The 21,900-nt window shown below is 35.1% G+C and overlaps 4 protein-coding genes across 5 annotated transcripts; 3 read left to right on the plus strand and 1 right to left on the minus strand.

Annotated features, from left to right (window-relative positions):
* The first annotated feature begins 1,951 nt into the window (after positions 1-1,951).
* Positions 1,952-3,909, plus strand: LOC111809777 (NAC domain-containing protein 7). Its single transcript, XM_023696203.2, has 4 exons — positions 1,952-2,210; positions 2,613-2,787; positions 2,890-3,161; positions 3,232-3,909. The coding sequence occupies exons 2-4, from the start codon at positions 2,628-2,630 to the stop codon at positions 3,727-3,729; spliced, it is 930 nt and encodes a 309-aa protein (XP_023551971.2). The 5' UTR covers positions 1,952-2,210; positions 2,613-2,627; the 3' UTR covers positions 3,730-3,909.
* Positions 3,910-6,198: 2,289 nt separating this feature from the next.
* LOC111788808 (trehalose-phosphate phosphatase A) lies at positions 6,199-10,552 on the minus strand. The gene is made up of 12 exons (XM_023669329.2): positions 10,394-10,552; positions 8,452-8,820; positions 8,215-8,355; positions 8,053-8,124; positions 7,865-7,957; positions 7,705-7,758; positions 7,520-7,621; positions 7,349-7,426; positions 7,163-7,232; positions 7,007-7,077; positions 6,824-6,919; positions 6,199-6,638 (listed from the first exon to the last, which is right to left on the minus strand). The coding sequence occupies exons 2-12, from the start codon at positions 8,743-8,745 to the stop codon at positions 6,576-6,578; spliced, it is 1,134 nt and encodes a 377-aa protein (XP_023525097.2). The 5' UTR covers positions 8,746-8,820; positions 10,394-10,552; the 3' UTR covers positions 6,199-6,575.
* Positions 10,553-15,410: 4,858 nt separating this feature from the next.
* Positions 15,411-20,233, plus strand: EYE (conserved oligomeric Golgi complex component-related / COG complex component-like protein). Of its 2 annotated transcripts, XM_023687771.2 has the most exons (10): positions 15,411-15,799; positions 16,294-16,383; positions 16,496-16,615; positions 16,703-16,804; positions 16,884-17,164; positions 17,712-17,857; positions 18,010-18,208; positions 18,326-19,001; positions 19,280-19,612; positions 19,799-20,233. In XM_023687771.2, exons 1-10 carry the CDS (start codon positions 15,515-15,517, stop codon positions 20,075-20,077), a joined length of 2,511 nt encoding a protein of 836 aa, XP_023543539.2. In that variant the 5' UTR covers positions 15,411-15,514; the 3' UTR covers positions 20,078-20,233. The 2 variants fall into 2 exon arrangements, with proteins under 2 accessions (XP_023543539.2, XP_086974424.1); XM_087118298.1 differs by lacking the exon at positions 15,411-15,799 and having other exon boundaries at positions 16,294-16,418.
* Positions 20,234-20,723: 490 nt separating this feature from the next.
* PEX11B (peroxin 11B) lies at positions 20,724-21,622 on the plus strand. Its single transcript, XM_023696560.2, has one exon. It carries the CDS (start codon positions 20,804-20,806, stop codon positions 21,476-21,478), a length of 675 nt encoding a protein of 224 aa, XP_023552328.2. The 5' UTR covers positions 20,724-20,803; the 3' UTR covers positions 21,479-21,622.
* The last annotated feature ends 278 nt before the right edge of the window (positions 21,623-21,900 follow it).

Consider the following 21,900-nt stretch of genomic DNA (forward strand, 5'->3'; position numbering starts at 1 on the left):
TAACTCGTTATTAGTTATTTCAATCCAATTTACAAGTTCGATTATTGTCTTACAAAATTGTGTATAGCTAGAAGAATGAGCGGACGGCTTTTGTAAGGAGTATTTGTTAATATTTTATTATAATATATATAATTTTTTTTTTTGTTTAGTATATAACAAATTAGGTAAGAGCGTATCAAATAATTTCTCATATAAATGAAAATATTATTAGAATATAGTTTTATTTTGGTTAAATTAATTTAATGAAAATTGTATAAGAAAAATGATGATGTTGGTCGGAAAACATGTGATGTCATGGTGGGTTCTAAGGGTATTATTGGTAGCCATTCAGGAGATGCCACCTGGCACCAAGACAGAAAAATGCCGCCCGAAATGTCGGGCACGGAAACTCATGATGCTTATAGCGCTCATTATTTGTACGGTGGGACCGCTCTCATTGGATCGCTACCCCACGCTACCCAAAAGCCCGTTTTGTACTTTCATCCTTATTTACCATACTTTTTTTTTTTATTATTTGTTCATTACCATTCAAATCAATTTTTTTCTACTCAATAAATATTTTCTCGACATTATAAATAACTAAAAAGATAAAAAAAAAATCGCAGTAAATTAGACTTTTATTTAGAATTATAGATCGAAAAATGCATACACATGCAATCATGACTCAGATTAACACGACTAAAGTAAGATCTAAAACTTCATGTTGAGTCTTACTTCTTATACGCACGGTTTCATTTATATCACTTACATGACACCAAAACCACCCGGTGAACATCATTTTCATGCACCCTATAGCTCACTACGACATTCATCACTTTCACACAAGTAGAGCTCGCTTTCATGACTTTTATGAGCATACAAACGCGTAAGGGCTTATTAGATTATTAACATGATCCGGCATAGAAAATATTTCTTGGGTGACAATATCAACTTGTGATATGAATGCATGAATACATTCATTCACATCCCGTCACATTGTTTATGATACATCGAGAGAGAAATACTTAGCATCAAAGAGTAAGATGATGAAGAAAGAAGATGGTGACGGCGGAGGGGCCGGAAGAAGAAGAAGATAGCGGTGACTTTTCGTCCAATATTCTAACGGTTTTCTACTGCAATGATAATTTTGAAACGTTGATAAGAAACGAGGTCATCTTATAATACCCCATTTGATAGCAGCAGAGAACAGCAATGGCAATGAAGCCACTGATCTCTCCCTCACCACCGCCATCATCATCACACCATTTCAGCTTCATTGCAGCTTAGACTCCAACAACAAAATGGTAGGGACTACGAAAATCAACATTCCGGCCCACCCATCCACATCCACAGAGATCTACCTCAAAAAAGATAGCACATGCCTGATTTAACAAGCAAAAACGTTCGAGTTTTAACTAGGGTTACACATGGATTGGGTTCGATAAATTTTTTAAACCAAGGGTCAGTGATCCAAATGATTCTAACATGGTTCACAACCGAACCTAACTCTCTATTTTCAGGTTAGAGGTCACTATTTAAAAAATCCTATTTATCCATTGAAATTTCATAAAACTCAAATATCAAACTTTCACAAGTTACGACACATTATTGACATCAGTTGTGAACCCTATTCTTGAATTATTCAAGTTGACTCAACTAAAATGTTTTAACTCGAACCAAACTGTATTTTTGGTGTTCCAGGAATTCAACACAACCGAATCGAATAAGGAAAATCTAACTCAACTTGACTCTTACAGTTTAGCGTTGAGTCGTCTAAATTGTTCATGTCATCAAATCATATGAACCCCTCTTCATTTTTTTCTCGAACCCGAACGATAATTTCGTGGATAAACTAAACAACTTTGTGGGTGGAAGGGAGGTGGCTGTTCCATTACGTCACAGCCAAAGAAAAGAAGGTGGCTTTATAAAGAAAGGACATTGGGTTTGTGCCATGAACTTGTCTCTCTCTCTCTCTCACAGTTGGGTCTCTTTCAGCTCTCTTCTCAAAACCAAACCCTTCTTCAATCACTCTCTATATAACCCTAATTCTTCTCAGACATATCTGCTCCGACAACCCCAGCTAGCTCCCACCTGAGATCAACTCCTCCCCACAACATAACTGTCTGTCTTTTCTTCTTGTTCTTAACAAATTCTGTGTCTCATTGCAGAAACCAAAGCTAGGGTTATCTTCTTCCTCCTCCTCTGCAACAAAGATTCAAACTTTTCTTCTTGTGAGTTCTCTTTTCTAAATCTTATGAACTGGGTTGCCTTAAAATCACGTTTCCTCTTCTGGGTATCATTTATTTTCAACAAATTTTCTCAAAATCCATGTGATTTGACTTTTTTGTGCCACAAAAAAGTCAATTAAAGTTGAATTTTTTTCTTGTTTCTTATTGCATCTGTTCTAAATGTATCATAGAGAAGATTCTTAGAAAGATTTTGAATGATTGATTGGGAGACAACAAAAATCAAGACCCTAATTTTTTTTTTTTTTCTCTTTTTTTTAAGCAATAAGATGAGTTTCCATGATTACCATTTACTTTAATGATATCACTGGATATGACTGAAAAGATTGATTTTGATACACATTGATATGAATTTGATACCCATTAGGCAAAATTGATGATTTTCAGGGCTAACATCAAACAATGAACACATTCTTAGATGTTCCTCCTGGATTTAGATTCCATCCAACAGATGAAGAACTTGTGGATTATTATCTTAGAAAGAAGATTTCTTCAAGGAGGATTGATTTGGATGTGATTAAAGATGTAGATCTTTACAAGATTGAACCATGGGATCTCCAAGGTATTATCAATAAATAATTATATGAAAGTGAACATGAACATGAACATAAACATGATTATGTTGTTATATGAGCTTCTAAACTTGATACTCAATATATAATAGAGATATGTAATCTGGGGGCAGAGGATCAAAATGAATGGTACTTTTTCAGCCACAAAGACAAGAAATATCCCACAGGTACTCGAACCAATAGGGCAACAGCCGCTGGGTTTTGGAAAGCAACTGGCCGAGACAAGACCATTTACTCTAAGCATGACTTGATTGGTATGAGAAAGACCTTGGTTTATTACAAAGGTCGAGCCCCGAATGGCCAAAAGTCTGATTGGATCATGCATGAGTACCGACTCGAAACCGACGAAAACGGCGCTCCACAGGCGAGTTAATACGAATTTTTAAGGTTGAATTGATTGTATTGATATTAACAACATCCTTTGTTGTTTACAGCAAGAAGGATGGGTGGTGTGTAGGGTTTTCAAGAAGAGAATAGCCACGGTTAATCGGAGAATGAACGAGCACGAATCGCCGTGTTGGTACGACGAGCCCGTGGCGGCAGTTATGCCCGACCTCGACTCACCAAGCTTCCCTCAACATCTTTCGAATTACTTCCCATGCAAAAAGGAGATGGATTTGACTAATTACCAACCCCAACAACATTTCCTTCACTTACCACTTTTAGAGAGCCAAAAATTGGTTCAATCAGCCTCCAACTACCAACCGTCGCCGCCAAAACAGCAACTTTCCGACCAAAACTTGCTGTTTCTGTTCGACAACAACAACAATAATAATGAACAAACAGCGGATCAGCTCACGGATTGGCGTGTGTTTGATAAGTATGTTGCTTCTCAGCTCAGCCAAGAGAATGCTTCCAAGCAAGAACTTATAGTCCCACAAAATGCTCCAACATCCACTTCAACTTCTTGTCAGATTGAGCTGTGGAAGTGAAATTACCTCTTTTTTTTCTCTTGATTTTTATAATGCTTACTTCATATTATATATATAAATAATTAATAGAATGTTCTTAGTGTTCAAAAGGGTCAAATTTGAAGTCATTTTTATCAATATTTCTGTACATATATATAATAAAGACTTATTGTTATTGTTATACCATTCGTATAATATACAACATATACGTAACCTTTCGCGTCGGTTAATTTCATATAGTTTATGACTTGCTTGACATATGTACTGTGAGATCCTACACTGGATGGAGAAGAGAACGAATCATTCTTTATAAGGGTGTGGAAACCTCTCTCTCTAGTAGACGAGTTTTAAAACCATGAGGCCGACAACGATATGACAATATTTGTTAGCAGTGAATGGTATTAGAGCCAGTCATCAGGTGGTATGTTAGCGAGCGAGAACACTGGGCTCTCAAGGGAGGTGGATTGTAAGATCCCACATTGGTTGGAAAGGGGAACGAAGCATTCCTTATGAGAGTGTGGAAACCTCTCTCTAATAGATGCGTTTTAAAACTGTGAGACTGACGATGATATGTAACAGGTCAAAGCAGACAATATTTGCTAGTGGTGGACTTGAGTTGTTACATGTAGTCTCGACAAGATCGGGAGTTTGAATCCACCACCCCAAATGTTATCGAACTCAAAAATACGTTCTTTGTTCAGTTCATTTACTATGTCGTTTATGTAATGATTTGAATGTCCTAAAATGAAATTAAAAATATTGGAGCTCAACCTTTATACCATATAATAATTCAATAATTATAAAATAAAAGTTATAATAAAAAAAAATTATATTAAATGAGTTTTGGTAAAATCAAATTAAAAAATGTTATTAATTATGGGGTTAGAAACCTGTGTTCCTTTAGGGTAGAAGGGGGCAAAAGTGGAAGATGGTAATAATAATAATAATAATAATAATAAACATTGATGAAGGCTTTGTAGTGAAGTTTAAAAGAACTTTGGGTTCCCTTAAAATTTAAGCAATTATGGTACGTACAAATAGTGTTAATCTTATTGATCAAGCAATTGTGTACCTGTGGGAGGCCATTCAATATGCATCATATACACTACCAACCACGAAATCATAGGGTCGAAAAAGAATATAGGTTCACGTAGGTCGTTCCACGCGTTAATACGACACGGGCTTATTAAGAATTGTATGATCGTGTAGGATAGAGGGTTTCCGATGAAATTGGCGATGTTTGTTAATCTAAAATAGACAATATCAAGTAGAAATATGAAGATATATACTCGGGGTCTTGACAAAATGAATACCCGACATAGAAACCGAACCGGTGAGGGCGAGAAGATGGGGAGAGAGGTTGGGCATGGAAGTGAAAGGAAGGAGGAGAAAAATGAACTCAACTGAGCATAAGGGTTGGCTATATAGCCCCATTGTGTGTGTGTGTGTGTGTGTTGCAAAGACATAAAAACACAGACATAATTATGTGAAATGATTGAGACGAGGAATCCTAGGGTTTGACATTTTTGCACACACAAGCTCAACTTGTAATTTGAAGAAGAAGAAGAAGAAGAAGAAGAAGAAAGAACATGCAGATCTATTATCAAGAGATTTTGTTCATTAATGACAAAAAAAAAGGTTGTTTGTGAGGCAAGCAAGACAAAAGATAACATACAGACACTGAAACTTGTCCATGTGAATGTTATTATGTTGTAAATCCTTGGTTAATCATGTTTACTTATTACTTCTTTTCTAAATTAACCCTAAAAACTTTCTATATATATTTGGTTAGATCTCAGGTCGGTTGGAGAGGGAAACAAAATTTCCTAAGAAGGGCGTGGAAACTTTTCTCTGGTAGTGAGGCTAACGACAATACGTAATGAGTTAAAACGGACAATACCTACTAGAGATGGCCTTGAGCGATTACAAATGATGACAAAGCCAGACACCGAACGGTGTGCCAGGAGGACACTGGTCCCCAAAGGGGTGGATTGTTATATCTTGTATCAATTAGAGAGAAAAATGAAGCATTTCTTCAAGGGTGTGGAAACTTCTAACTAGAGGCTAATGACGATACGTGACGAGTCAAAGCGAACAATATCTACTAGTGATAGTCTCGGGTTAAATTATTGTACAGCTCACATTTAATTTAAACATATATGTTCGAAACCCTAATTATCTTTCGATTATCCTATGCTATTAATTTCATAACATTATACTAAAATATTTAATCATATGTATTGAGTGATGTGGTTAGGTTGCTTCAAGAAATGGTAAGCGCTCTCTCAAATGAGCACATGGATGTTTAAGAAAAGCATCATAACTCTTGTTATATGCTCTTTTGTTATTTTCATCCCACGTTTGTTTATGAAAGTCAACTGGAATTTAGCTCAAATATTTGAAGCATATATCCTCGACCAATAGGCCAAACGCGATAATCCTCCCACCCGACACGTTGCACTAAAAATAACATGTTGTAATAGCAAGAAGGAAACAAATGATTTGCATTGCTGACTTAAACATTATAATCTACAAAGTAAGGGTCTAAAAACAGATAAAAGAATAAAGATTCCTTTCTGTTCATCAGCTTCAACAAAAACAGTGGAAAAGTAAAGTAATTAATTAAATTGCACCAACTTTGACTTTACAAAATGATGAACAACAACATAATAATAATGAACACCTTTCAGCAGAGGAACAACAAACGGGCAACTCTCACAAATCCTGCCTCTTCTCTGTGATTCTCTGCTCCAAAAATAATACCCCTTCTCCTCCTCCTCCTCCTCCTCCTTCAGCTTCAACTTCAGCTTCCCCTCCTTCCTTCCTTCCCTATACTTATCTCTATACCATTGTTATATCAATTTCTGCTATTCATTCAATCCCTCTTCCAACGCCCTCCATGTTACCAATGACTTCAGAAATTCCATCACCTGCATTTTCCATATCACATCCTAACTCTAATCAGATTCAAACCACACCTACAAAAAACGACTCGAATGCAGGAGATAATGGTACTAAAAGCATGACACGGTAATCGAAACTGGGTTCATGATCCTGTTATAGAATCTCCCCAGTCTCGGGCGGAGTTTGGGTTGAGTATATAAAGAGTCTGTACCTCAGATGGTTCTCTCAAAGAGTATGAGGCTGCACTGCTTTCCTTTGGCACTGAAGAGACTAATATGCCATAACCACAATTTCTTTCTTTCAGAACCTGTAATTCAAGTCGCTTCATTTCTTAAGATTGAACTTCTCAGAGGAGAGATTAAGGGTGCTGGAATTAATGAGATGATAAACTTACCCTGAAGGCATCTTCGTCGGTTCGGTCATCTCCGACGTAGATTGGGAGCACGTCATTGCAGTTGCTAAGTCCTGGAGTACAGTTTGAAGAGGTTAAACAACATGTGTAAGAATGTTCTTAAATGGGAACCAGGGTTATGGACATTGTCTTTCTTACCAAGAGATTCAAGCAAGAACGTAACAGCTTTGCCCTTGTCCCAGCTAATCACAGGTCGTACTTCTAAAACCTATGAATTCAAAACAGGACGATCAGACACATACAAGCAAGATTGAAGGTTGTTCTTTGGAAAAATTAGTATCTAATGACAATTTGATTGAGCATTCATTAATGATATCGAAGTACCTTACGACCGTGACTAACGCGCAGTCGAGGGTAGTTTTCCAAAAGGTCGTAAACATGATTTGCAAGAGCATTCCAGTCCTGGAGAGAAGAAAGCAATCAAATGAAATATGTTCAATATTCATATTCTCCATTGACAATCTTGTACAATTCGATTGTCTGAGAGGGAGGTACCTTATCATCTACGTTCCTGTAATGAACAGACACACAGAACTTATTGTTTTCAACTTTTGCTCCAGTAATTCCCTTGGCGATTTCAATCAGGGATTCGTAAACCTGTCCAAACAAGAGAACTTTCTTCATTCAAATGCTCGAACACGATATGAATATATGTTAGTACGCCAAAAGTCGGTTCGTACCTCGTCAATCAAGGGTAAAAATTCACTAGCAGGCTGGAACATAACTTCCTTGCCCTATGTAATGAAAGGAATGTATGTAAGAGCACTGTCAAAGTAACATCCAAAACGAGAAAGATTTAGACATCGGTCGATAAAACGACAACAACTCCCATTTCGTTACCTGATCGTTAGTTGAGTGTTTATCAGAGACCATAATGTCCATTCCATGACTACCAGCATAGGAGAGTTCATTCAGTCCAATAAATTCATAAACCTGAACAAACAAAAACAAGGGAACTCGAAACTTACGACCACATCAACGAGTCGAATTCATTGGCAAATATTTGTGTAATATATGAAGCATCATACCTTGTCACGACTTCTTCCACTAATTATAGCAGTCGGGAAATGTTTTGCAGCCTCTTTTACAGCCACACGCATCTAAGAGATTTGCAGAGAGGTTAGTCAAGGTTAGTAGCTAAGATGGAGTTATTCTAAGCAACTTATTTACAAGGAATTACAGATTCTTACAGCATCAGACATGAATGCACAATCAGGGTTGTCTACAATTGGAGAAAGAGTCCCATCATAGTCCAGAAACAATGCTATTCTTTTACCTTTCGCCTGAGTTACGATTTGGTCGAACGACGCAAGTGCTGATGGATACTTAACCTGAAAGTAACAAAGGAGCATATTGTACATAAACAACTCATCCAGGATCAATAAAACTTGTCCAACATCAGAACATGACAGTAAAAGAAACAGTACCATCCAACTGCAATAGAGAAGATCTGGATCAAACGATGGAAGCTCATTGACAACATCCTTGGCTATCCTATTAGGAGGAGGAGATGAAGATTTCATTGCATCTAGCCAGATGCTTGCTCGAACGTCATCGAGCACACCGGTCCTTTTCCTCGTGATTAGTAGCAAATTCGGAGCGAACCCAACTCCTGGAGCAGCTGAGTATGGCAACATATTCGAATGTACACCAAGCCTAGACTTGGTGATAGGCGCAGGGTCAGAGAGAATGGGAGAATTATGGTTTGGTTTAAGATCCATTTGGTCAAGTTTTGGTGGTTGATTCAAAACCCAAGTGCACTTATGTCCTCTTTACAAACTGAGAGATGGAACCACCTGAAAAGTTGAGTTCATACAGTTAAGTGTAAAGCTTTGGGAAAATAAATATGATCTCATTATTTGTTGGAACAGAATACTCTGCTTCTATAATATAACAGAGAAGAACAGTAAGATTTCAAGTGGCCGTACAAGTGCATAAAACCAAATCAAACTCCATCGTGAATAGGCATGCAAAGTTCTAGATATCTTAAAGCTCTACAAACTGGAGCTTCTGAGCCACAAAATTCGATCAAATAATCACAACATCTCAGAAGAAAACATCTATAAACCGACAAATTTAAACAGTGATAGCAAAGCAGATCTAAAACTGGAGAAAACAAGATAAAAGAAAAGAACCAGTTTCAATACTAACGTAGAACACTAAAAAGAGTGTAACAAAACAGGTTATGAAGAGGCAGAACTCATAGAAGAGCTTAAAAAGAGTATACAAAAGGCCACCACTGCCACACAGTAAAGAGGAAACACCACCATATGCAACCACGCATCATGGGCCTACATAGGAGCATGCGAAGAAATAAACAAATGGACAAACAAATGAAGATTCACTTTCCCGAAGGCCATAGAATCAGTAAAATACTAAAAACAAGATTTTAGATGCTGTTTCAATGAATGGGCAATAAATGCAACCAACCATCAAGCAGAAACGTGGCTTTTACAGTTCATAATCTAAGAACCCAATTGAAAAAGGGGTGAAAATTCGAGCTAGATTATTATTATATCATATCAAATATCAAATATCAAATGTGACGACAACAAGTAAATGTCCCATCAATTTAATATTAGAAACAGAAAGGCAAACCAATCTGATTTTGCGGATGGGAAAAAAAAAGGAACCAATCAATCATATTAGAGGAAACACCATAGAAGAAAAGGACAAAAGAAAGTAACCCAGTAGGCCAGTACAGAAACAAACATAAGGGCTGTCATTCAACTGTATATGAAATGAACTCCTCAGGAAATTATGTAGAGATTCCAAATTGCATAAACCCCAAAGAGAAAAAACCTATTTCAATTCCATAAACCCACCAAATTGCACCACGACAAGCAAAGTCAACTCCAGAATTCATTCACACACCTAAAATCCTCAAAGCCAAACACGTAAAACAGACGCATCAATGAAAACCCATCAAATCCGCGAACATTTGGAAACCCAATATTCGGTTAATATCAAATATTGCGTCGTCAAAAAGTTAAACCCCCGATGAACAGAAGATTTATAAGAAACAAATGAAGAGTTCTAATGAGAAAATTGAAACGAAACCGAAATGCAGCAGCAACACCAATAACTAATCAAATAGAATTAACCCAAAGAGGGAAGAAAAGTAATCGAGTGATTTCCAACTTTCAAAAAGCCATAGAAACATGGATTAAAGGGGGAAAAGTGTTCAAAACACAGACGGAAAACCTAGCAACATAAACGTGAAAACCCCACCAAACGTTATGGTTTTGAGTGCCAAATTTTACGCCGGCGGGCATTAGAAACAGAAAACGACTGTAAATAGGAGAGAAATTCAAAGAAGGAAAATAAAGAGAGAGAGAGAGAGAGAGAGAGAGGAGAAAGGGGAAGAACCTGAAAGAGGTTGAAAAGGATCGCGAAATGCAGGAAAAATCAAGAACGACAATGAAGCGAAAACAGGGAGGGAAAAATCTTGATGCCGAAGAAGCGAGGGAGAAGAGATTCAGGTAGCTTGTGGTTATTTATACACCTCCTGTTTCCGATGGTCTAAGCGTGGCTGTTGAATCCGGCAACAGCCTCTCTTAAATCAAACAAACTTCACGCGCTAAAGTGGCGCGTGGTAATCACGCACCTCCGGAGGATTCTTTTTTTTTTTTTTTTTTTTTCTTAATAATACACATGTAAATAGAAATAATTGAACTTTTAAATTTTTAAAAAAATTAAATTTAAGGAGTGGAAATATATAATTTAATATTTAACACATGTCAAGTGAGGGAATTTCGGTTGTTTCTACGTCTAAATTCTGTTTTTTTTTTCTTAATAAAATAAAACAACGGAAAAAAACCAGAAAGTGGCGGAGTTTTTATTTAGTATTGTTAATTATTATTTAAAAAGAGGAGAAAAAAGGTCAAAAGTCATCGTGCGTGGGGCCCAGTATAGGAGAGAGCGCTAAGATACAACAAATATGTGGCTTACAGCTATTGCGTACAAAGCGCGTGACGACGCTGACGGGGCCACGTTGTCGCTTCGTGGGGCCCTCCATGTCAGCGTTGGACGTGTGCGGACGTGTGGTCTCTTTCGGCTACAAGTGGCTAGTCGTCGGTGACGGCCACTGTTGCCTACGTGGCGCTGTGGGACTCGTCAGATCGATTTGTAATCGCAAGATTTTATGACATGGCATTGTGGGACCTTGTGCGTTTATTTATTTATTTTTTTACTTAGCTTCATGTTTTTTCTTTTTTCTATTTTCTTTTTTTTCATTGGTTAAAAAAAAAACAATTAAACGTGTATTTTTCCAAATATTTTCTATCACCACCATTATTTTTTAAATTTAAAATAAATGAAAATACAAATAAAAACAAATCAATTCCTCCTTTCCACTCTTTCTCTCTAAATCTCTACAATTTTATCAAAATGTAACGTCCGCACGTTACTTGAAAAGGTAAACGAATAATTTTTTATAAGAGCGTGAAAACCTCTATCTAACATATTATTTTAAAACCGTGAGGCTGACAGAGATATGTAACAGACCAAAATGTACAATATCTAGGGCTTAAGTTGTTACAAATGGTATTAGAGTTACACACATTGCTACAAATAATATCAGAGCGAGACATCAGGGGACACTGACCTTAAAACTCACATTCGTTTTACTTCGAAATTTCACTTTCACATATTATTAAATTTAAAAGAATCAAAATAAAAAATTACCCTTTGTAACGTTTAGTCAAACTTTAAACTCTTTAAAAAAATGCAATAAATAAAAATATTTAGTTATTTAAAATCATAAAGTAAGTAATTGACATTAGAAGTATGAACTAATGGAGAATATTGAGTTGGTAACTTTGACCAAGAACAATAGTGTAATTTTTTTTATTATTATTTTTTACTTTGAATATTATGTCCCTTCAGTCCATAAAAAATAAGAATTATTTACATTTTTTATTCTCTAAAAAAATTAATTGAAGATTATGACGTGTCACATTTTGCCAGCTCAAATAAAATATATTTAATACGCATTAAAAAAAAAAAAACGTAATTGATTCTCCCAAGAAAGACTTGGGCAGTAAGTAAACGACCTTTTCCTTAGTCAAAAAGTTGATTTCCAGAAGGCAATACCTTGGAAACTTACAACTATTTTTCTAATACTATTAATTAAATTAATATATTAGTAGAGAAATTAACATTATTTACTTTATAAAAATATTAAATTAATTAACTAAATAAATGTACTATAATTAGAGTAAATATAATTAATTAATTAAGATTATATTATATATATATATTTTTTAAAAGGGACTTGGTGGGGCCCATGAAATTTAATTAATTAATTAAAATCTTATATTAATATTGATTTGTTAAGGAAGAAGCAAAGAAACTCCCTTTCTCTCATTATTCATTTTTAATATTACATTTTTAATTTTAAATATACATTTAATTGTCGAGTTTCGTATTAATAAATATATTAACTATAGACTCAAATTTCTTAAATAATTTAATTTGTGAATGAAAATTATTTGTTTATTTCATTCTATGTTTTAGACATTAAAAAATGTTATTTGATAGTTAAAAATAAATTAATAATAAATAATTATATTATTGATTTTTTGTTCAAATTTTTAAATAATTTATAAATATTGGACAAATTACACGTGATTGTTCCTTTGAAATATTCAATACGTAGAGAAAAATAAAATGGAAAAATTTAGGAACTCCATTTGCGTCCCTGAATTGACATTTTTTCTGTTGGGTCACCCAATTAAGGGGAAGACAGGGTTACAATCTAACCCAACTCTCGCCTAAATATTATTATAAATAATAAAAGTATTTAACTTTAGTAACCAAGGTTAATAATGGGTTAATATAATTTTTTTAATAATTAAAAAAATAACCCTACGAGTCATCGACTCAACCATCTTAAAATTTCAGATTACTTCCGCCCACAAATTTCAAAAACCACCGGAGCTACAAAGTTCCCCCACGGATTTGGAGAACTTTATAAATGATTTATGAATCTCATCGAAAGAGTGGACTAATAATGTTGGTCATCACATTCAATAATTGATCTTAAAATTAAAATTAAAATAAAAAAAAAGTTTATTTATTTATTAATTAATTAATTTGGTGGAAATGACTCTACAAAAATGTGCTAAAATTGACCCATTGACATTCATCTGCTCCGACATAAATGACAAGAAATATGTGTTTTTTTTTTTTTTGTCCATGGCTGTCACTTTGACTAACCATATACAACCAAATTTCTCCTCCCATTTTCTTTTTAATTTACTTTATTTTTTAATGTAAAATCATTTTAATCATCCAATCACGACCTAAAAAAAAAAAAAAAAAGATATTTGTAAATAAAAATTACTGATAGTTATTAAATGTATTTATTTAATGACAAATATAGGACGGTGGATATAGATATTTAATGTTATTCGATCTAATCGTACCACGTAATCCTTTAAAAGGTGTTTCTGTTATTAAATTATAGATTCAAATATTTATAGCTATATATATATATAAGTCTAGTTGGCCTATAAATTAAATGAAATTACATTGTTTTACTTACCCACTCAAAAAAGTTACCATTATATTTTTACCTTTGCTTTGTGAATTTTACAGGACTAGAACACTGTAATAACTTAAAATGGCTTTTAGAGGTATAAAAGGGCCAATTGTTAAGAATGAGAAATAGAAATAGAATTGGGATCGAAAGTATGATCTTCATTCAGGTTTACGTTTATATAAGATACAAACTATCAACTAATACCTAAAAATAGAAAAAATATATATCTAACTAAATCGGGTAAATAAATAAAATATACCGTTAATCAAATCTATCCTAACAACTCCCTAAATATCTGAGATATATTCTAACTAATTATCACCGCAAAATATCCTCTTAATACCAATCAATCCTAGGATTAATATTCACTTATTTTTGGGCCTCATGAAAAACAAAATTAGGGTTTAAAAAAATATTTATAATTAAATAATTAATGGAAAATGACTAGTTGAAATTATTAATAAATTAAGCGATTATACAACTGCTACACGGAATAATGATATCTTTGTCAACATCGAATCGATACATAACGGTGTTTAGTACACATTATATACATTTTTTAAAAATTATAATAATAAAAATATTGACTCATTATGATGATTCTATTTATAGTAAAAATAATTTAAAATAATTAAAACAATTATTATACTTTAAAAAAATATTTTTTAAAATTTATAAGATGAAAATACTTATTTAGATAGCACGTGACTTGAATCTCGTGATATTTTAAATTTTTTAATATAATTCCACAAATAGCCTTTTACGAACATGAGTTTTATGAAATATAGTATTGAAAACGTGTTATTTAACTTTTTTTTTTTGGGCGATAGTCATTTAAAATGAAATAAATTATTTTTATATATAGAAGGTATATGAATCGAATCGTTGTCCAGATTTGGTGGCATTTTATGAACGAATTGACTGATGTAATTAAAAAAAGTGCCCTAACGTTGCGTTATGAACCTATTAATAAGAAATTTAATTAGGGCACCAACCATGTTCCACCTAACTCACCTAATTATTTTTTATTTTTATTGTTATATTAAATAGAAACGTTTCTCGTGTTCTTAATTTAACCCGTTAATTTTAACTTTAAATTATTTATTTGGATGAAATGAATTATATATTAAAAATATTTTTTATATAATTATTACGATTTTGATTTCGATAACATTATAATGAAGCATGTGATTTGTTTTAATTGTTCGAGAACGAAAAGTATATTTTAATATTAAAAATAAATTGAAATTCATGGTTAATTAGTTGGCAATTTACAGAGAAAATTCAAGGAGAAGATTTGACTTTTCTTTGACTAATTGTAACATTAATAATAATAATAATAATAATGTATCGATTGTCACGTTGAGAGAATAATAATAATAATAATAATAATACGAAATGTTAAAATATTTTAATATTAGCAAGCGGGATTTAATTTGTGATGGAAAAACAATGATGTAGTTGTTTATGTGTCCCCACTAATTTTTTAATTACCATTTTATTTTTTATTTATTTTTATTCTCCACGTTCATTTATATTCAAAGTTTTAATTTATATTATTATTTTTAACATAAGATATTATATTATTATTTGTAACACGAAGGTATTTATCGAACAAGCCCAAAATAAATATTAGAGTTGGGCCGAACACGTGGAATTTGAAGGCCCAAAATGGGCCCAGATTGGTTCACGTGAAAAAGCCCAAACAAATATTACAGGCCGCTGATATTGAATCAGAAGGCCCATTTATTTATTTTTATAAGAAAAAGTATAATTATTATTTTACAGTAAATGTAATTTTTAATTTTAAGAAAAATTATTTTTCGAAAATTAAAATAAATCAGAATCGAAAGAGACGCTTGCTAATTACATTGGACTCCTTGTTCCGATCTCAAATCAGCTTCCAATTCCATGTTTCTCTGAATCGGATCAACGTCTGAGTAGCCATGAATCTGGATTTAGGTCCGTTCTCCGGCGAGAGTTTCGACCCGAAGAAATGGATCAATTCCGCTTGCCAGACTCGTCATCCACAGGAGTCTTTGGATAAACACCTTGTCGATTTGGAGATGAAGCTTCAAATGGTGTCCGAGGAGATTGCTGCCTCACTTGAGGAGCTCAGTGCTAATGCTCTCCTTCGTGTTCCTCGTGCTACACGCGATGTTATTCGTTTACGTGACGATGCTGTTTCTCTCCGATCTGCTGTTTCTGGGATCCTCCAGAAGCTCAAGAAGGTGACACTCATTTGTATATGGTGCAATTCATCTGTTCTTTCATTTTGAATGATCTCTGGTTTCTTTATTCAATTTCCCGGGAAGTTTAGTAGGTCGTCTAGTTCTAGATTTGTGGCCACTCTGATTTAGAGTTTCTTAAGCATTTTATGAATTGTGTTTATTCTCTATGTTGCGACAAAATTATTAAGACGGATAGAAATGGAGGAAGGGAGGGAGAGTTTCATCACTTGTCAATTTGTATTACTGGCAATCTTGCGCTTACAGTATCGGGACTTGATCTTCTAGTTAGTTTAGTAGTTTTCTGCGACGCTGAATTTGGGTTGTACTCAGTTTAATGTGAATTTAATAATGCTAAATAACGTTGTCGTATCAACCTTTTGACGAAGAGGATGCTCTACATGTTATATTTTTTTTGAAGATGAACTCGTTTAGATACAATTGTGTGACGTCTCGTCCACAATCTCTCAGTGTTTCATGTATTATATCTTCTGCAGGCAGAGGGATCCTCTGCAGAATCTATAGCTGCACTTGCTAGAGTTGATACGGTTAAGCAGAGGATGGAAGCTGCCTATGAGACATTACAGGTAGAGACTGTTAGATGAAGTGCACTAGTTTTCATGTAAGTGCTTACACAAATTGACGGGTAGATGACACATGCATGTACTTGTATTTTGTTTTTAAAATTGTTTTCAATAGGATGCTGCTGGGTTGGCTCAATTAAGTTCAACAGTCGAAGATGTGTTTGCCAGTGGTGATCTTCCTCGGGCTGCTGAAACATTGGCCAACATGAGACATTGCTTGTCTGCTGTTGGGGAGGTAAACTTCTTCATGGGTGCTTTTTGTTTTTTTTTTTTACTCACATGTTTGCTAAGTGCAAGTTTGACTTAGTTGATGTTCAATTAGGTTGCTGAGTTTGCTAATGTAAGGAAGCAGCTTGAGGTCTTGGAGGACAGGCTTGATGCTATGGTTCAACCTCGTCTCCAAGATGCACTAACAAATAGAAAGGTACACATTGTTTGCAAAAACTTGAATTGGAATACATGATTTTTGTGATTTACAATCAAGAATTCCATATATGGTACAGATTGATGTTGCTCAAGATTTGAGGGTAATTCTCCTTCGAATTGGAAGATTCAAGTCTCTAGAGCAGAACTATACGAAAGTTCACTTGAAGCCTATAAAGCAACTTTGGGAAGATTTTGATTCAAAGCAACGAGCACATAAGCTTGCTAATGAAAAGAGTGAATTTCAAAGACCGACGACTAATAATGACTTTCAATCTAGTTTTCCATCAGTTTCCTTCGCCAGTTGGTTGCCAAGTTTCCATGATGAATTGCTACTTTATCTTGAACAAGAATGGAAGTGGTAGTACTTATATTCTAATGCTTTTATGTCCTGTTTATTAAAAAGAATGCATGATAGATAACTTGCTATATTTTATTGTGATATTAGTTTTGGATGTTAACTTCCGTGAGTATCTTTAAGGTAAGAGTTACTAGCTTCTTTTTTTTTTTTTTTAGTTTCTGGTCTCCGAAACAGTAACTTCTATCGAACAACAGGGAAGCAATAGTGGTCTTGCCTTGCCGTTTCCCATTGAACACATAAGATATTGACTAAGCTTGCTGTGGAAATATTGGCGTTTTTTTAGTATTTGATCACTTTATATTATTTTTTAGCTTTTTTTTATTACTTCTATACGTAGCTTATTGGGACAAATTTAACCCTAAATATTAATTTCATCATATTGGACACCAAATTTTGAATAAGTGGTCGGTGATTAAATTAATACCTTCGTTTATTTAATTTTTAATTTTCTGAGATTTGTAGCTAAATCTTCAGCGTTCTTGTGGTGAGGCTTCCTTCTTTTATTTGTTATTTGTTATTTGTTAAAACTAGAACTTGTCATCTGCAGGTGTATGATTGCGTTTCCAGATGATTATAAAGCTCTTGTCCCCAAGCTTTTGATTGACATAATGGCAGTTGTGGGGTCAAGTTTTGTTTCCCGAATCAATCTTGCAACTGCAGATGTTGTTCCTGGGACAAAAGCATTGGGGAAAGGTTTAAGTCAACATCTCAAATCAGTTTTATACTTTCAACTTTCAAACTTCATCATAGTGCTATGATGTGTTGAGGGGTAGCTAGGAGGTGATCTATGTCCCGTATATTTTAGTTTTACATTTTCCTCTAATCTGGTCCTTTTGTTGTTTCAGGAATATTGGATATTTTATCTGGAGATATGCCAAAGGGGGTCAAGATTCAAACAAGGCATCTAGAAGCACTTATTGATTTGCATAATATGACGGGAACCTTTGCTAGGAATATTCAACATCTGTTCTCAGAATCAGATGTGAACATTTTAACCAACACGCTGAAAGCTGTATATTTTCCTTTTGAAGCCTTTAAACAAAGGTAATAAATCGTAGATGTTGACAATCTTGTTTTAGAAATAATGCACTTCTCTTTTCTGTATTCTACTATGCGCGTGCTATGTTCTTGCAATACATCCTTTATTCTCCTTTTTCCTAGGTATGGACAAATGGAGCGTGCTATCCTTTCCTCTGAAATTGCAGAGGTAGATCTTAGAGGAGCTGTCACTCGAGGTGTAGGGGCCCAAGGGATTGAACTTAGTGAAACAGTACGCAGAATGGAGGAGTCTATCCCACAAGTTATTTTATTTCTTGAAGCAGCTGTTGAGAGGTGCATAAGCTTTACGGGTGGTTCTGAGGCGGATGAGATGCTTCTTGCTCTTGATGATGTGATGTTACAGTATATTTCTTCACTCCAAGAAACTCTAAAATCCCTGAGAGTTGTATGTGGAATTGATCAGAATAGTGATGGCATCGGGATAAAAAAGGAAACTGGCCTGGACAAGAAGGATGGAACCCGCAAAGTTGACTCAGCCTCAAACGAGGAAGAGTGGTCCATTGTCCAGGGGACTCTACAGATACTTACTGTGGCTGATTGTTTGACTAGCAGGTCTTCTGTATTTGAAGCTTCTTTGAGAGCTACTCTTGCAAGACTGAGCACGACCTTATCTGTTTCGGTCTTTGGTTCAAGTTTGGACCAAAACCAGTCTCACATAGTCAGTGATTACAGCAATAGGGAATCCAGTATGGGTGGCAGGGCTGCCTTGGATATGGCAGCTATTCGGCTTGTCGATGCTCCCAATAAGGCAAAAAAGCTCTTCAACCTCTTGGATCAGGTCAGTCAATTTTTGTACCTCTCTTTCTACTCGTTTACCTTCCGACCATGCACTTAGATTTTGGTTTCAACTTATGCCATTCAAGCAGTCATTAGAGCATCTTTCACCATACCATTACCCACCTTTCCTTTTGAAGAAGTTGGAGGGAGATTGAGAGAAGCTTAGCTGCTTAATTGTTTTCTATTGTTTTTCTCTGGTCAATTGCCGCTAGTGTCTTTGGTTCAGTTGATCTTTCTCTTTCTGTTTTAGCATCATCTGAGTAGTTTCTCGTTATGCAGTCAAAAGATCCACGTTTCCATGCTCTTCCACTCGCATCTCAAAGAGTTGCAGCATTTGCAGACAAGGTTAATGAACTTGTATATGATGTTCTCATATCCAAAGTACGACAACGCCTTAGCGATGTCTCTCGTTTGCCAATATGGGCATCGGTTGAGGAACCTAGTGCTTTTCCTCTTCCAACTTTTAGTTCTTACCCCCAGTCTTACGTTACCAGTGTTGGTGAATATCTTCTCACTTTACCCCAACAACTGGAGCCACTTGCTGAGGGTATCTCTAATAGCAATGCCAACAATGACGAGGCTCAATTCTTCGCTGCAGAATGGATGTGCAAGGTACCAATTTCACATTCAGCATACTATTTGAACATATATTGCGATTTTTGAAATTTCAAAACATAGAGCATATTGCGATTTTTGAAATTTCAAAACATAGAGCATGTTGCATCGTGTCTCATCACCCCATCTGTTTGTCACTTTGAAATGAACCACTTATATGGATCTTTCTTCTGTTTTCTGAAGGTTGCTGAGGGCACCGCTGCACTTTACACTGAGCAATTGCGTGGCATACAAAACGTTACAGATCGTGGGGCGGAGCAGTTATCTGTTGATATCGAGTATCTGACGAACGTGCTCTCTGCCCTATCAATGCAAATTCCATCAGCTCTCGCCACATTCCTCGCTTGCTTTTCCACTCCAAGAGACCAGCTGAAAGATCTTCTAAAATCTGACTCTGGAAAGGAGCTTGATCTTCCAACAGCAAACCTTGTATGTAAGATGCGGCGTGTCAACTTAGATTAGCAAAATTTTGACTGAAACATCTTTTGACCTTATGATCATCCTCATTTATTATTAATAGGTTATACGATTACCCTGCCAATAAACACACTGCATTAGAGCTTATATTAGGTAGTTTGTTTGCGTGCATCCTAACAAGTTGATATCTTCATTTAATCATGTCAATACTTGTTCCTGTCTTTTAAGTTCATCCTTTTATCATCTCCATGTAATTTACACTGCCAAGAACGAGTTTCAAGAAGTTTTAAAAATAGTCATATTGTGAGGATCCCAGTTGAAGTGAGGAACGAAACACTTCTTACAAGGGTATTAAAGGACAAGTCCAAAGAAGACAACGGCTAGCGGTGAACTTGGGTTGTTTTACTTTATCTCTTATTAATTAATTATTTTATATATATCATACAAATAATATCTTATATTACAAAATAATCTATATATATATCATACAAATAATATCTTATATTACAAAATAATCTGCGTTTTTTTCATGTGGATGCTATTTGTTATTCATAGAACACTATCTCAAAATTTATCCAGAAAAGACAAAAAAAATAAAATAAAATGAGAGGACTAATAAATAGAATAATTGAAGAATAAGGTCCAACCACAGCTACAATTATCAAGAACCAATATTATGTGGCTCTCATTTAATTTCCCAAAATTTTAAAACTCCTCCATGAGCCAAAAACCATCAACCCATCTTCTTGGTTTCTCAACACACCCATAGCCATGACTGACACAGTGGATAAACTGGTGATCTTCTTAGCCAAAAGAGATGGCATAGACAAGCTCGTCAAGACCTTCCAATATGTCTCCAAGTTGGTTCACTGGCATCTTGAAACCTCTCATCCAGACAAGGCAACCAGAGCCAAGAACTGGGAACTTGCTTCCGGCATCAGCCGGAAAGCCTTCCGAACCGGCCGCTTCTTGACCGGCTTCAACGCCCTCCGACGCAGCCCTGGCTCGACCCCAACGTTCCGGTTTCTCGCCGTTCTCTCTAATGCAGGTGAAATGGTCTACTTCTTCTTTGACCACTTGCTTTGGCTCTCAAGAATTGGGACTCTTGATGCAACGTTGGCTAAAAAGATGAGCTTCATATCAGCCTTTGGTGAGTCCTTTGGCTACATATTCTTCATAGTTGCTGATCTTATTATGCTGAAACAAGGGATTGAGGCTGAGAGAAAGCTTCAAAGCTCTGAAGCAGAGGATTCAAAACGGGAGAATGTGAAGAAAATCAGAGGTGATAGAGTTATGAGGCTCATGGCAGTGGCAGCTAATGTTGCTGATTTGCTTATCGCATTGGCTGAGATTGAACCCAATCCATTCTGCAACCATACCATCACTCTTGGGATTAGTGGGTTGGTCTCTGCTTGGGCTGGTTGGTATAGAAATTGGCCCTCATAGGATGAACCTTAACCTACATTCTTAGCCCTTCATGGTTCATCCATTACGCCCATTTTGTATCTATACTTCCAAAAACGTTTGCTTTAATCCTCATATGTAGATCAAAAGTTTGTGTCTATAATTTTCGTAAAAGGGTTTAATCCTCGTCTTCGAATCGACTTCATAATTCTCTTAAAAATAGGAACTTTTACGACAATCGATATTGTTTCCGCTATATTTCACAACTTTCTAATTTAAAATCTTCTTAAAATTCTCGATAAGCAAAATTAAATTATAAAATGCAATATTTTGTAATCGGTAACATTATATGTACTTTGACACGATATATTTGATACGTGGTCGAACTATAAATGAAAATTTAAGATGGAAATAAAATGAAAGTTATACCTTAAATCCCACGAATTGTACACAATAATTGTAAA

Source organism: Cucurbita pepo, chromosome 1 (genome assembly GCF_057944985.1).
Source record: "Cucurbita pepo subsp. pepo isolate OVF chromosome 1, ASM5794498v1, whole genome shotgun sequence".
Classification (NCBI taxonomy): Eukaryota; Viridiplantae; Streptophyta; class Magnoliopsida; order Cucurbitales; family Cucurbitaceae; genus Cucurbita; species Cucurbita pepo.